Source organism: Anomaloglossus baeobatrachus, chromosome 7, assembly GCF_048569485.1.
Source record: "Anomaloglossus baeobatrachus isolate aAnoBae1 chromosome 7, aAnoBae1.hap1, whole genome shotgun sequence".
Lineage (NCBI taxonomy): Eukaryota > Metazoa > Chordata > Amphibia > Anura > Aromobatidae > Anomaloglossus > Anomaloglossus baeobatrachus.
The window spans coordinates 10,848,304-10,862,628 of record NC_134359.1 but is presented as its reverse complement, the minus strand read 5'-3'; the positions used below and the strand labels follow the sequence as shown (position 1 = coordinate 10,862,628).

General features: G+C 59.1%; 1 protein-coding gene across 2 annotated transcripts in view; it reads left to right on the top strand.

Annotated features, from left to right (window-relative positions):
- The window catches only part of MRAS (muscle RAS oncogene homolog), a 63,107-nt gene that overhangs the window by 28,476 nt on the left and 20,306 nt on the right, over positions 1 to 14,325 (top strand). For both annotated transcript variants that reach the window (XM_075317028.1, XM_075317027.1), the window contains exon 2: positions 6,361 to 6,572. In XM_075317028.1, coding sequence (XP_075173143.1) covers positions 6,380 to 6,572 — 193 coding nt within the window. In that variant the 5' untranslated portion in view covers positions 6,361 to 6,379. The remainder of the gene's footprint in view (positions 1 to 6,360; positions 6,573 to 14,325) is intronic.

The window sequence follows — 14,325 nt, the reverse complement described above, 5'->3', positions numbered from 1 at the left end:
CCCCTATATACAGGAATATAACTGCTATAATACTGCCCCTATATACAAGAATATAACTGCTATAATACTGCCCCTATATACAGGAATATAACTGCTATAATACTGCCCCTATACAGGAATATAACTACTATAATACTGCCCCTATGTACAAGAATATAACTACTATAATACTGCCCCTATGTACAGGAATATAACTACTATAATACTGCCCCTATATACAAGAATATAACTACTATAATACTGCCCCTATGTACAAGAATATAACTACTATAATACTGCCCCTATGTACAGGAATATAACTACTATAATACTGCCCCTATGTACAAGAATATAACTACTATAATACTGCCCCTATGTACAAGAATATAACTACTATAATACTGCCCCTATGTACAAGAATATAACTACTATAATACTGCTCCTATGTACAAGAATATAACTACTATAATACTGCCCCTATGTACAAGAATATAACTACTATAATACTGCCCCTATGTACAGAAATATAACTGCTATAATACTGCCCCTACATACAGGAATATAACTACTATAATACTGCCCCTATGTACAAGAATATAACTACTATAATACTGCTCCTATGTACAAGAATATAACTACTATAATACTGCCCCTATATACAGAAATATAACTGCTATAATACTGCCCCTACATACAGGAATATAATTACTATAATACTGCCCCTATGTACAAGAATATAACTACTATAATACTGCTCCCTATGTACAAGAATATAACTACTATAATACTGCTCCCTATGTACAAGAATATAACTACTATAATACTGCCCCTATGTACAAGAATATAACTACTATAATACTGCCCCTATGTACAAGAATATAACTACTATAATACTGCCCCCTATGTACAGGAATAACGTGTTGTGATTCTGCTGTAGTTTTCGGGTGTTGTTGTACCTCGTTGCCCTCTGAGGCGCTTTTCACCCTTGCATAGTATAGCTTCATTACTGCACCCATATTTCGGTCTTTTGTGTCGTCCTTCTTCTAGGCCTCATTCCTTGGATTTCTACCTTTCTGTCTTGAGACGTCTCCTCCTCTGGTTAATCAGGTGTTTTCCTGATTGTTCTCTTGGGGTTTTGGAGGGGTTCGGGCAGATTTGGGATTTCTGTGAGTGGTTACAGTGTATGTCACACATTGGGGACGGGGGTCTCTTCCCCCGGGGGTCTCTCCTCTCGGGGGTCTCTCCTCTCGGGGGTCTCTCCTCTCGGGGGTCTCTCCTCTCGGGGGTCTTTGTTCTTCTCTCAGAATATCCTCAGATTCCCGGGGAGAGATGTTCTGATCTCAGATTGTGCGGCTGTAATTTGCCTCTTGTAGAGGGGGGTGTTGGGGGTGTAATGGGATTAGGCAATTTAGACATCACACGTTGCCACAGATACAAGAATCGCTTCTCGGGGAATGTGCATCTGAAGAATTTCTGATGGTCTCTGTGGAATTCGGGGCGGCTCATGGATGGAGCGTTAACCCGTGTGCACCTGGCGGCTGGTGGTCCCGGTCCATGCCAGGCTGCAGAGCGATGGCGCCTCGTGTTATCTCCTAATCCGGTGTCTGGTCACCCATGATCCAAATGTGACTTCTGGAAACCAACGGAACAAGAAATAATTGAAGTTTGTGGCCGAGCATTCGCCGAGCCTCCTCCAGACGCCTGTTATTGCACGGGCCGGATAGTGATGACGTGACCAGACAGTGGAGCACGGACCGCAAAACACAGACCGGACTGCGATGCACGGATCTGACAGCGATGCACAAACCTGACAGCGATGTACGAACCTGACCGCGATGCACAGACCTGACCGCGATGCACAGACCTGACCGCCATGCACGGACCTGACCGCGATGCACGGACCTGACAGCGATGCACGAACCTGACAGCGATGCACGGACCTGACAGCGATGCACGGACCTGACCGCCATGCACGGACCTGACCGCCATGCACGGACCTGACCGCGATGCACAGACCTGACCGCCATGCACGGACCTGACCGCGATGCACAGACCTGACCGCCATGCACGGACCTGACAGCGATGCACGGACCTGACAGCGATGCACGGACCTGACAGCGATGCACGGACCTGACAGCGATGCACGGACCTGACAGCGATGCACAGACCTGACCGCCATGCACGGACCTGACCGCCATGCACGGACCTGACCGCCATGCACAGACCTGACCGCGATGCACAGACCTGCCGCCATGCACGGACCTGACAGCGATGCACGAACCTGACAGCGATGCACGAACCTGACAGCGATGCACGGACCTGACAGCGATGCACGGACCTGACCGCGATGCACGAACCTGACAGCGATGCACGAACCTGACAGCGATGCACGAACCTGACAGCGATGCACGAACCTGACCGCGATGCACGGACCTGACCGCGATGCACGAACCTGACAGCGATGCACGGACCTGACAGCGATGCACGGACCTGACCGCGATGCACGAACCTGACAGCGATGCACGGACCTGACAGAGATGCACGAACCTGGCAGCGATGCACGAACCTGACAGCGATGCACGGACCTGACAGAGATGCACGAATTTGACAGCGATGCACGAACCTGACAGCGATGCACGGACCTGACAGCGATGCACGGACCTGACCGCCATGCACGGACCTGACCGCGATGCACAGACCTGACCGCCATGCACGGACCTGACCGCGATGCACGGACCTGACAGCCATGCACGGACCTGACAGCGATGCACGGACCTGACAGCGATGCACGGACCTGACAGCGATGCACGGACCTGACAGCGATGCATGGACCGGCCACAGGTCTCCTGAGCCGAACTTTGCAGCCTCACATGTGCCTGAAAGTCCTGGGGACATGAGTGGACGTCTGCAGCAGCTCATCGCTTGTAAAAGTTGATTTCCCGATAGGAATAGACGGGGCCCCAAGTCTGGGAAAACCCATTTTTACTAACCATGCTAAAGAGGTAGTCCAAGAATTTAGAGTTCTAGGATTGGGGATATTTTACTGATATCTTGGATCCCCAGCAATCGCAAGAAAGGGGCTGAGGATGGCGCTGTACAGGGCTGCAGCTGGTATTGATGTGCGCTCATTGTCTGTGGCACTGCTGGAGAAATCCATGTACAGCCCTGCGGTCTCTGTCAGTCCCATAGACAATGAATGGCGCAGAGGCGCTGTCCTCGGCCATGGAGCGCTGTCCCCGGCCATGGAGGCGCTGTCCCCGGCCATGGAGCGCTGTCCCCGGCCATGGAGGCGCTGTCCCCGGCCATGGAGGCGCTGTCCCCGGCCATGGAGGCGCTGTCCCCGGCCATGGAGGCGCTGTCCCCGGCCATGGAGCGCTGTCCCCGGCCATGGAGCCGCTGTCCCCGGCCATGGAGGCGCTGTCCCCGGCCATGGAGGCGCTGTCCCCGGCCATGGAGGCGCTGTCCCCGGCCATGGAGCGCTGTACTCCGCTTACTCCTGCACTAATACACAGTGATGACGGCAGAGGTTGCACATTCGCGCCTCTTCTCTGCTGGCGGTTTCTGGGATTCCTGGCGGTCGCACCTCCAGCCATCAGTAGATTTTAGCATAAGGGGCCGTTTTGTTTGTGTGAATTCGCCTTTAAGGGTTTCTGAGTTCCTTGCTGGGGCTCCGTCTTCAGGATTCTCTCTTGGAGAGTAGGACGTCTCCTGTCCGGCCCAGACCACCCCGTGATGTGAATGAGTGAAGTAATACATCATTTCACCTGTGGGGGCGCTGCAGGAAGCAGAACCTTTACCTCCAGGAGTCCCGGGCAGGTTGATATCTTTGATCTTTTGGAGCCGCTGTGGTTCGGCCTCTAGAATATCTGCGGTAGACGAGGCCACATAATGTCCGGTGACTTCAGTTTGTTGTTTATTTTCTAGCAGTTTTTAGCATCATAAATCTGCGGCGCTCGCCATTGCTCGGTCCGCTCTCCATTGTCCGGTCCGCTCAGGATTGTCCAGGCCGTTCGTCGTTGCCCGATCTGCTCGCCGTTGCCCGGTCCGCTCTCCATTGTCCGGTCCGCTCAGGATTGTTCAGGCCGCTCGCCGTTGCCCGGTCTGCTCGCCGTTTCCGGGTCTGCTCGCCGTTGCTCGATCCGCTCTCCATTGTCCGGTCCGCTCAGGATTGTCCAGGCCGTTCGTCGTTGCCCGATCCGCTCGCCGTTGCCCGGTCCGCTCTCCATTGTCCGGTCCGCTCAGGATTGTTCAGGCCGCTCGCCGTTGCCCGGTCCGCTCTCCATTGTCCGGTCTGCTCAGGATTGTTAAGGCCGCTCGCTGTTGCCTGGTCCGCTCGCTGTTGCCTGGTCCGCTCGCCGCTGCCCGGTCCGCTCGCCGTTGCCTGGTTCGCTCGCCGTTGCCAAGTCCGCTCGCCGTTGCCCAGTCCGCTCTCCATTGTCCGGTCCGCTCAGGATTGTCCAGGCCGTTCGTCGTTGCCTGATCCGCTCGCCGTTGCCTGATCCGCTCGCCGTTGCTCGGTCCGCTCTCCATTGTCCGGTCCGCTCAGGATTGTTCAGGCCGCTCGCCGTTGCCCGGTCCGCTCTCCATTGTCCGGTCCGCTCAGGATTGTTCAGGCTACTCGCCGTTGTCCGGTCCGCTCTCCATTGTCCGGTCCGCTCAGGATTGTTAAGACCGCTTGCCATTGCCCGGTCCGCTCGCCGTTGCCCTGTCCGCTCTCCATTGTCCTGTCCGCTCTCCATTGTCCGGTCCGCTCTCCATTGTCCGGTCCGCTCTCCATTGTCCGGTCCGCTCTCCATTGTCCGGTCCACTCGCTGTTGCCCGGTTCGCTCTCCATTGTCCGGTCCGCTCACCGTTGCCCGGTCCGCTCGCCGTTGCCCGGTCCGCTCGCCGTTGCCCGGTCCGCTCGCCGTTGCCCGGTCCACTCTTCATTGTCCGGTCCGCTCGCCGTTGCCCTCTCCGCTCTCCATTGTCCGGTCCGCTCTCCATTGCCTGGTTCGCTCTCCGTTGTCCGGTCCGCTCGCCGTTGCCCAGTCCGCTTTCCGTTGCCCGGTCTGCTTGCTGTTGCCCAGTCCGCTTTCCGTTGCCCGGTCTGCTTGCTGTTGCCCAGTCCGCTTTCCGTTGCCCGGTCTGCTCGCCGTTGCCCAGTCCGCTTTCCATTGTGCGGTTCGCTCTCCATTGTCCAGTCCGCTCGCCATAGTCCGCTCGCCGTTGTCTGGTCCGCTCTCCATTGTCCGGTTCGCTCTCCGTTGCCTGGTTCGCTCGCCGTTGCCCAGTCCGCTTTCCATTATCTGGTCCGCTCTCCATTGTCCGGTCCGCTCGCCGTTGCCCGGTCCGCTCTCCATTGTCCGGTCCGCTCGCCGTTGCCCGGTCCGCTCTCCATTGTCCGGTCCGCTCGCCGTTGCCCGGTTCGCTCTCCATTGTCCAGTCCGCTCTCCATTGTCCGGTCCGCTTGCCGTTGTCCAGTCCGCTTTCCATTATCTGGTCCGCTCTCCATTGTCCGGTCCGCTCGCTGTTGTCCGGTCCGCTCTCCATTGTCCGGTCCGCTCACCGTTGCCCGGTTCGCTCTCCATTGTCCAGTCCGCTCTCCATTGTCCGGTCCGCTCGCTGTTGTCCGGTCCGCTCTCCATTGTCCGGTCCGCTCACCGTTGCCCGGTTCGCTCTCCATTGTCCAGTCCGCTCTCCATTGTCCGGTCCGCTCGCCGTTGCCCGGTCCGCTCGCCGTTATCTGGTCCGCTCTCCATTCTCCGGTCCGCTCGCCGTTGCCCGGTCCACTCTCCATTGTCCGGTCCGCTCGCCGTTGCCCGGTCCACTCTCCATTGTCCGGTCCGCTCGCCGTTGCCCGGTCCGCTCTCCATTGTCCGCTCGCCGTTGTCTGGTCCGCTCCCCATTGTCCGGTCCGCTCGCCGTTGCCCGGTCCGCTCTCCATTGTCCGGTCCGCTTGCCGTTGTCTGAACGCCGTTGTCTGGTCCGCTCTCCATTCTCCGGTCCGCTCGCCGTAGCCCGGTCCGCTCTCCATTGTCCGGTCCGCTTGCCGTTGTCTGAACGCCGTCAGTCCCTTTGTTCTCCCCATCGATTTGATAACTTCCGGGATTTCCCGTCTGTAAAGATCCCGCTGACATCAGACATAGGCCGTATTCACACTGCGCGGTCAGATTGCGGTATTGCTGCGCTGTGTGATGCGGCCATACCGGTGCTCCCATCACCACCTCCCAGTAATGTCCCTTTCATCGGGGTCCCGGGGTCTCGTCTTCCTCCGTCAGCCGCGTCTTATCAGGCGTCTCGCTGCACCGTTCCCTCTTCAGTTGTGTAATTTTCCTTTAACCCTTTCCGTCCTCTGCATCCGGCCGCTCGCACTGTGACTAATCCTCTCGGTCTCTGCAGGAACCGTACGGCGGACAAGATGGCGACCAGCGCGGTCCTGAGTGATAACCTGCCCACCTACAAGCTGGTGGTGGTGGGCGATGGCGGCGTGGGGAAGAGCGCGCTCACCATCCAGTTCTTCCAGAAGATATTTGTGCCGGATTATGACCCCACCATCGAGGACTCCTACCTAAAGCACACGGAGATCGACGGACAGTGGGCCATACTAGACGGTGAGAGCCATGTCTGACCCCAGGAATGAGGCCGAGGCACAGGGGTCCTCGTACAGGGTATAACGGGGCCGAGGCACGGGGGTCCTCGTACAGGATATAGGGGGGCCGAGGCACGGGGGTCTTCGTACAGGGTATAACTGGGCCGAGGCACGGGGGTCCTCGTACAGGGTATAACTGGGCCGAGGCACGGGGGTCCTCGTACAGGGTATAACGGGGCCGAGGCACGGGGGTCCTCGTACAGGGTATAACGGGGCCGAGGCACAGGGGTCATCGTACAGGGTATAACAAGGCCGAGGCACGGGGGTCCTCGTACAGGGTATAACAAGGCCGAGGCACGGGGGTCCTCGTACAGGGTATAACAAGGCCGAGGCACGGGGGTCCTCGTACAGGGTATAACGGGGCCGAGGCACAGGGGTCATCGTACAGGGTATAACAAGGCCGAGGCACGGGGGTCCTCGTACAGGGTATAACAAGGCCGAGGCACGGGGGTCCTCGTACAGGGTATAACGGGGCGGAGGCACGGTGGTCCTCGTACAGGATATAGGGGGGCCGAGGCACGGGGGGTCTTCGTACAGGGTATAACTGGGCCGAGGCACGGGGGTCCTCGTACAGGGTATAACGGGGCCGAGCACGGGGGTCCTCGTACAGAGTATAGCGAGGCCGAGGCACAGGGGTCCTCGTACAGGGTATAGCGAGGCCGAGGCACGGGGGTCCTCGTACAGGGTATAGCGAGGCCGAGGCACGGGGGTCCTCGTACAGGGTATAGCGAGGCCGAGGCACGGGGGTCCTCGTACAGGGTATAACGGGGCCGAGGCACGGGGGTCCTCGTACAGGGTATAACAGGGCCGAGGCACGGGGGGCCTCGTACAGGGTATAACGGGGCCGAGGCACGGGGGTCCTCGTACAGAGTATAGCGAGGCCGAGGCACAGGGGTCCTCGTACAGGGTATAGCGAGGCCGAGGCACGGGGGTCCTCGTACAGGGTATAGCGAGGCCGAGGCACGGGGGTCCTCGTACAGGGTATAACGAGGCTGAAGCACAGGGTCAAGTTGGAAAGTTGTCTTACAATGTGATGGGTCTGGAGGGGTTGTCAGACGTTTTTCTTCCAGGATCTGATCCAGTGAATGATCAGCACAAGACCCAATATATGCAAACGTACACTGACCGGCCCCAAACCGTGTGTGTGCGGAGAGCGTGTGTGTGTGGAGAGCGTGTGTGTGTGGAGAGCGTGTGTGTGTGGAGAGTGTGTGTGTGTGTGTGTGTGTGTGTGTGCGGAGAGCGTGTGTGTGTGGAGAGCGTGTGTGTGTGGAGAGCGTGTGTGTGTGGAGAGTGTGTGTGTGTGTGTGTGTGTGTGTGTGTGGAGACCGTGTGTGTGTGTGTGTGTGTGTGTGTGCGGAGAGCGTGTTTGTGCGGAGAGCGTGTGTGTGTGTGCGTGTGCGGAGACTGTGTGTGTGTGTGGAGAGCGTGTGTGTGTGGAGAGTGTGTGTGTGTGTGTGTGTGTGTGGAGAGTGTGTGTGTGTGGAGAGCGTGTGTGTGTGGAGAGCGTGTGTGTGCGGACAGCGTGTGTGTGTGGAGAGTGTGTGTGTGTGTGTGTGTGTGTGTGTGTGTGTGTGTGTGGAGAGCGTGTGTGTGTGGAGAGCGTGTGTGTGTGGAGAGTGTGTGTGTGTGGAGAGTGTGTGTGTGTGTGTGTGTGTGTGTGCGGAGAGCGTGTGTGTGTGTGTGCGGAGAGCGTGTTTGTGCGGAGAGCGTGTGTGTGTGTGTGCGTGTGCGGAGACTGTGTGTGTGTGCGGAGAGCGTGTGTGTGCGGAGAGCGTGTGTGTGTGGAGAGCGTGTGTGTGTGGAGAGCGTGTGTGTGTGTGCGTGTGTGTGCGGAGAGCGTGTGTGTGCGGAGAGCGTGTGTGTGTGCGTGTGTGTGCGGAGAGCGTGTGCATGTGCGGAGACTGTGTGTGTGTGTGCGGAGACTGTGTGTGTGTGTGTGTGTGTGTGTGTGTGTGCGGAGACTGTGTGTGTGTGTGTGTGTGCGGAGACCGTGTGTGTGTGTGCGGAGAGCGTGTGTGTGTGTGCGGAGAGCGTGTGTGTGTAGCGTGTGTGCGGAGCGTGTGCGTATGTGTGTGTGCGTGTGTGTATATGTGTGTGTGCGGAGAGCGCGTGTGTGTGGAGAGTGTGTGTGTGTGTGTGTGTGTGTGCGTGCGTGTGCGCGTGTGTGGAGTGCGCGCTCCGCGGGGTGAGATGCGGTCAGCCAGGTGAAGTGTCACTTGCCCTTTACAGATTTTGTGTGGTTTGATGTTAGATAGTGTTTTCGCCTCTAGTCACTCCCAAAGCTGCGTCCACAGATCTGCTGGCAGAGAGCTTCAGTCCGTACTGTACAGAAAGTGATGAATCCTGGAAACCTCCAGCCACGAGTGCGTCCTGCCCCGATCAGCGGAGACGGCTTTGGGAGAGAGTGTGAGCTTTCGTGTGCTCCGGAGCTGCACTTCTCCCTCTGTATATACAGTATATAGAGCCGCCGAGCTGCGGTGATTGACACGCAGTCACGTTCTGCCTCCCCCGCCAGTCTGCTGTCATCACCGCCTATAATGCAGCCTGACAACTCCGCTCACGTTTCCCACTTACCATCCTGCTCAGAAATCTGCTCTGACACCCGCCGCTAGTCGCCTCCATGTCCGCACTCACATCTGCGTGATCCGCGCCCAGACACAGGAGGCGAGGGGGCACTCACATCTGCGTGATCCGCGCCCGGACACAGGAGGCGAGGGGGCACTCACATCTGCGTGATCCGCGCCCGGACTCAGGAGGCGAGGGGGCACTCACATCTGCGTGATCCGCGCCCGGACACAGGAGGCGAGGGGGCACTCACATCTGCGTGATCCGCACCCGGACACAGGAGGCGAGGGGACACTCACATCTGCGTGATCCGCGCCCGGACACAGGAGGCGAGGGGACACTCACATCTGCGTGATCCGCACCCGGACACAGGAGGCGAGGGGGCACTCACATCTGCGTGATCCGAGCCCGGACACAGGAGGTGAGGGGGCACTCACATCTGCGTGATCCGCGCCCGGACACAGGAGGCGAGGGGGCACTCACATCTGCGTGATCCGAGCCCGGACTCAGGAGGCGAGGGGGCACTCACATCTGCGTGATCCGAGCCCGGACTCAGGAGGCGAGGGGGCACTCACATCTGCGTGATCCGCGCCCGGACACAGGAGGCGAGGGGGCACTCACATCTGCGTGATCCGGGCCCGGACACAGGAGGCGAGGGGGCACTCACATCTACGTGATCCGAGCCCGGACACAGGAGGCGAGGGGGCACTCACATCTGCATGATCCGCGCCCGGACACAGGAGGCGAGGGGACACTCACATCTGTGTGATCCACGCCCGGACACAGGAGGCGAGGGGGCACTCACATCTGCGTGATCCGCGCCCGGAGTCAGGAGGCGAAGGGGCACTCACATCTGCATGATCCGCGCCCGGACACAGGAGGCGAGGGGGCACTCACATCTGCGTGATCCGTGCCCAGACTCAGGAGGCGAGGGGACACTCACATCTGCGTGATCCGAGCCCGGACACAGGAGGCGAGGGGACACTCACATCTGCGTGATCCGAGCCCGGGCACAGGAGGCGAGGGGGCACTCACATCTGCGTGATCCGAGCCCGGGCACAGGAGGCGAGGGGACACTCACATCTGTGTGATCCGCGCCCGGACACAGGAGGCGAGGGGGCACTCACATCTGCGTGATCCGAGCCCGGACACAGGAGGCGAGGGGACACTCACATCTGCGTGATCCGAGCCCGGGCACAGGAGGCGAGGGGGCACTCACATCTGCGTGATCCGAGCCCGGACACAGGAGGCGAGGGGGCACTCACATCTGCGTAATCCGAGCCCGGACACAGGAGGCGAGGGGGCACTCACATCTGCATGATCCGCGCCCGGACACAGGAGGCGAGGGGACACTCACATCTGTGTGATCCGCGCCCGGACACAGGAGGCGAGGGGGCACTCACATCTGCGTGATCCGCGCCCGGAGTCAGGAGGCGAGGGGGCACTCACATCTGCATGATCCGCGCCCGGACACAGGAGGCGAGGGGACACTCACATCTGCGTGATCCGCGCCCGGACACAGGAGGCGAGGGGGCACTCACATCTGCGTGATCCGAGCCCGGACTCAGGAGGCGAGGGGGCACTCACATCTGCGTGATCCGCACCCGGACACAGGAGGCGAGGGGGCACTCACATCTGCGTGATCCGCGCCCGGAGTCAGGAGGCGAGGGGACACTCACATCTGTGTGATCCGCGCCCGGACACAGGAGGCGAGGGGGCACTCACATCTGCGTGATCCGCGCCCGGACACAGGAGGCGAGGGGGCACTCACATCTGTGTGATCCGCGCCCGGACACAGGAGGCGAGGGGGCACTCACATCTGCATGATCCGCGCCCGGACACAGGAGGCGAGGGGACACTCACATCTGCGTGATCCGCGCCCGGACACAGGAGGCGAGGGGATACTCACATCTGCGTGATCCGCGCCCGGACACAGGAGGCGAGGGGACACTCACATCTGCGTGATCCGCGCCCGGACACAGGAGGCGAGGGGGCACTCACATCTGCGTGATCCGCGCCCGGACACAGGAGGCGAGGGGGCACTCACATCTGCGTGATCCGCGCCCGGAGTCAGGAGGCGAGGGGGCACTCACATCTGCGTGATCCGCGCCCGGACACAGGAGGCGAGGGGACACTCACATCTGCGTGATCCGCGCCCGGACACAGGAGGCGAGGGGGCACTCACATCTGCGTGATCCGCGCCCGGAGTCAGGAGGCGAGGGGGCACTCACATCTGCGTGATCCGCGCTCGGACACAGGAGGCGAGGGGGCACTCACATCTGCGTGATCCGCGCCCGGACACAGGAGGCGAGGGGGCACTCACATCTGCGTGATCCGAGCCCGGGCACAGGAGGCGAGGGGACACTCACATCTGTGTGATCCGCGCCCGGACACAGGAGGCGAGGGGGCACTCACATCTGCGTGATCCGAGCCCGGACACAGGAGGCGAGGGGACACTCACATCTGCGTGATCCGAGCCCGGGCACAGGAGGCGAGGGGGCACTCACATCTGCGTGATCCGAGCCCGGACACAGGAGGCGAGGGGGCACTCACATCTGCGTAATCCGAGCCCGGACACAGGAGGCGAGGGGGCACTCACATCTGCATGATCCGCGCCCGGACACAGGAGGCGAGGGGACACTCACATCTGTGTGATCCGCGCCCGGACACAGGAGGCGAGGGGGCACTCACATCTGCGTGATCCGCGCCCGGAGTCAGGAGGCGAGGGGGCACTCACATCTGCATGATCCGCGCCCGGACACAGGAGGCGAGGGGACACTCACATCTGCGTGATCCGCGCCCGGACACAGGAGGCGAGGGGGCACTCACATCTGCGTGATCCGAGCCCGGACTCAGGAGGCGAGGGGGCACTCACATCTGCGTGATCCGCACCCGGACACAGGAGGCGAGGGGGCACTCACATCTGCGTGATCCGCGCCCGGAGTCAGGAGGCGAGGGGACACTCACATCTGTGTGATCCGCGCCCGGACACAGGAGGCGAGGGGGCACTCACATCTGCGTGATCCGCGCCCGGACACAGGAGGCGAGGGGGCACTCACATCTGTGTGATCCGCGCCCGGACACAGGAGGCGAGGGGGCACTCACATCTGCATGATCCGCGCCCGGACACAGGAGGCGAGGGGACACTCACATCTGCGTGATCCGCGCCCGGACACAGGAGGCGAGGGGATACTCACATCTGCGTGATCCGCGCCCGGACACAGGAGGCGAGGGGACACTCACATCTGCGTGATCCGCGCCCGGACACAGGAGGCGAGGGGGCACTCACATCTGCGTGATCCGCGCCCGGACACAGGAGGCGAGGGGGCACTCACATCTGCGTGATCCGCGCCCGGAGTCAGGAGGCGAGGGGGCACTCACATCTGCGTGATCCGCGCCCGGACACAGGAGGCGAGGGGACACTCACATCTGCGTGATCCGCGCCCGGACACAGGAGGCGAGGGGGCACTCACATCTGCGTGATCCGCGCCCGGAGTCAGGAGGCGAGGGGGCACTCACATCTGCGTGATCCGCGCTCGGACACAGGAGGCGAGGGGGCACTCACATCTGCGTGATCCGCGCCCGGACACAGGAGGCGAGGGGGCACTCACATCTGCGTGATCCGCGCTCGGACACAGGAGGCGAGGGGGCACTCACATCTGCGTGATCCGCGCCCGGACACAGGAGGCGAGGGGGCACTCACATCTGCGTGATCCGCGCCCAGACACAGGAGGCGAGGGGGCACTCACATCTGCGTGATCCGCGCCCAGACACAGGAGGCGAGGGGGCACTCACATCTGTGGGGGGGGGGGGCCTTTTTTTTTTTTTTTGTTACATTCTGAGGGGAAACTCCTCAGTAATATGCGATGTTCACACGTTGCATTTTTGCTGCATTTTTTTAGCAAAACCTTCTCTCCGCAGTAGAAAGCTGCTTCCGTAAAGCCGGTCTCGCTGCATTTTTTGGCTGTTTTTTTGCCACAGCGCGTGTTTAAATAAAGTTAGTTTCATTCACCGCAATAATCGCAGCTGTCGCATTTTTGCATTTCCCCGTTGCTTTCAATGGTGGAAAAATGCTGCAAAAACACGGACAGGACTGTTCAGAAAGAAAAGCAAATGTTTCCGTCAGATTTCGGGGACCGCGGCCTCTGCGGAGAATGGAAAAAGCAGGTTCATTTACATAAAACTCATGAAAAAAAAAACAGTAAAAAGCAGCAGAAACTCCAAGTGTGAACAGGTGAGTTGTTACAATGTGTCGCTCCCGGCCGCTCTACACTGGATACAATGTAACAGATCTTCAGCTCTGCAGTAGAATATCTGTGACCTCGTCACACACAGATGGTTTTCTGATTTTCCAGCAGAAGTATCTCTGAATTCTCATTTGTATCCATTTTCGAGACCTCTGCTTGCTGGGAAGAATGGTAACAACACTTCTAGACTTCACGGAGTCATCGCATGCAGAGATCTATTTATACAGACTGGACCCGGGTTGATCCATTATCACAAACCTTCAGGACCGGAGAGTCTGCTCTTTACTGGATACATTGTAGCTGATCCTCAATGCACTACATTCACTGACATGTAGCAGAGGAATGTAAAGCGTTTGCATTGACGTCTTTCTTCAGCAGCCCTCCTGTCCTGAGGATTGACAGCTTGGCTGAGCCCATGGTGGAGCTGCCAGTCTCCTATGATACTTGCAGGGCCGCATTGTCTCAGCAGCTGGGGGGAGCACAGGGCCCCTGATCCATCCGGCCAGCATCAGGGCAGGGAGCTTGTAAGCGCTGCCCTCCCTGCCTAGGCCTGGCCACCTCTGTGGACTGCAGAGGAAGTCGGTAACGTAGGCAATGAGCAGTAAACTAAAATATCATCCACTCTCGACCTCGAGCCATTAATTAAAGTTGATTAGAAGTTGCCGGACTCCTCATGATTCAGTCATCGCAGCAGCCATCGTCCTCCGTTCACACTCGTCTGGAATTTCCTCATTGTTTTGGGGCTTGAGTAAAAAATGTGGCTTCTGATTTAATTATCAGTTCTGTGTTATTTGTTGTTTTTAAAGACCACTTCACCATAACGAGCATCAGTCCTACCCAATATAACAGAAGATTCCCGACTACAGCGTGAGATTGGCCTCCGGATCATTGCCATCGACTGTT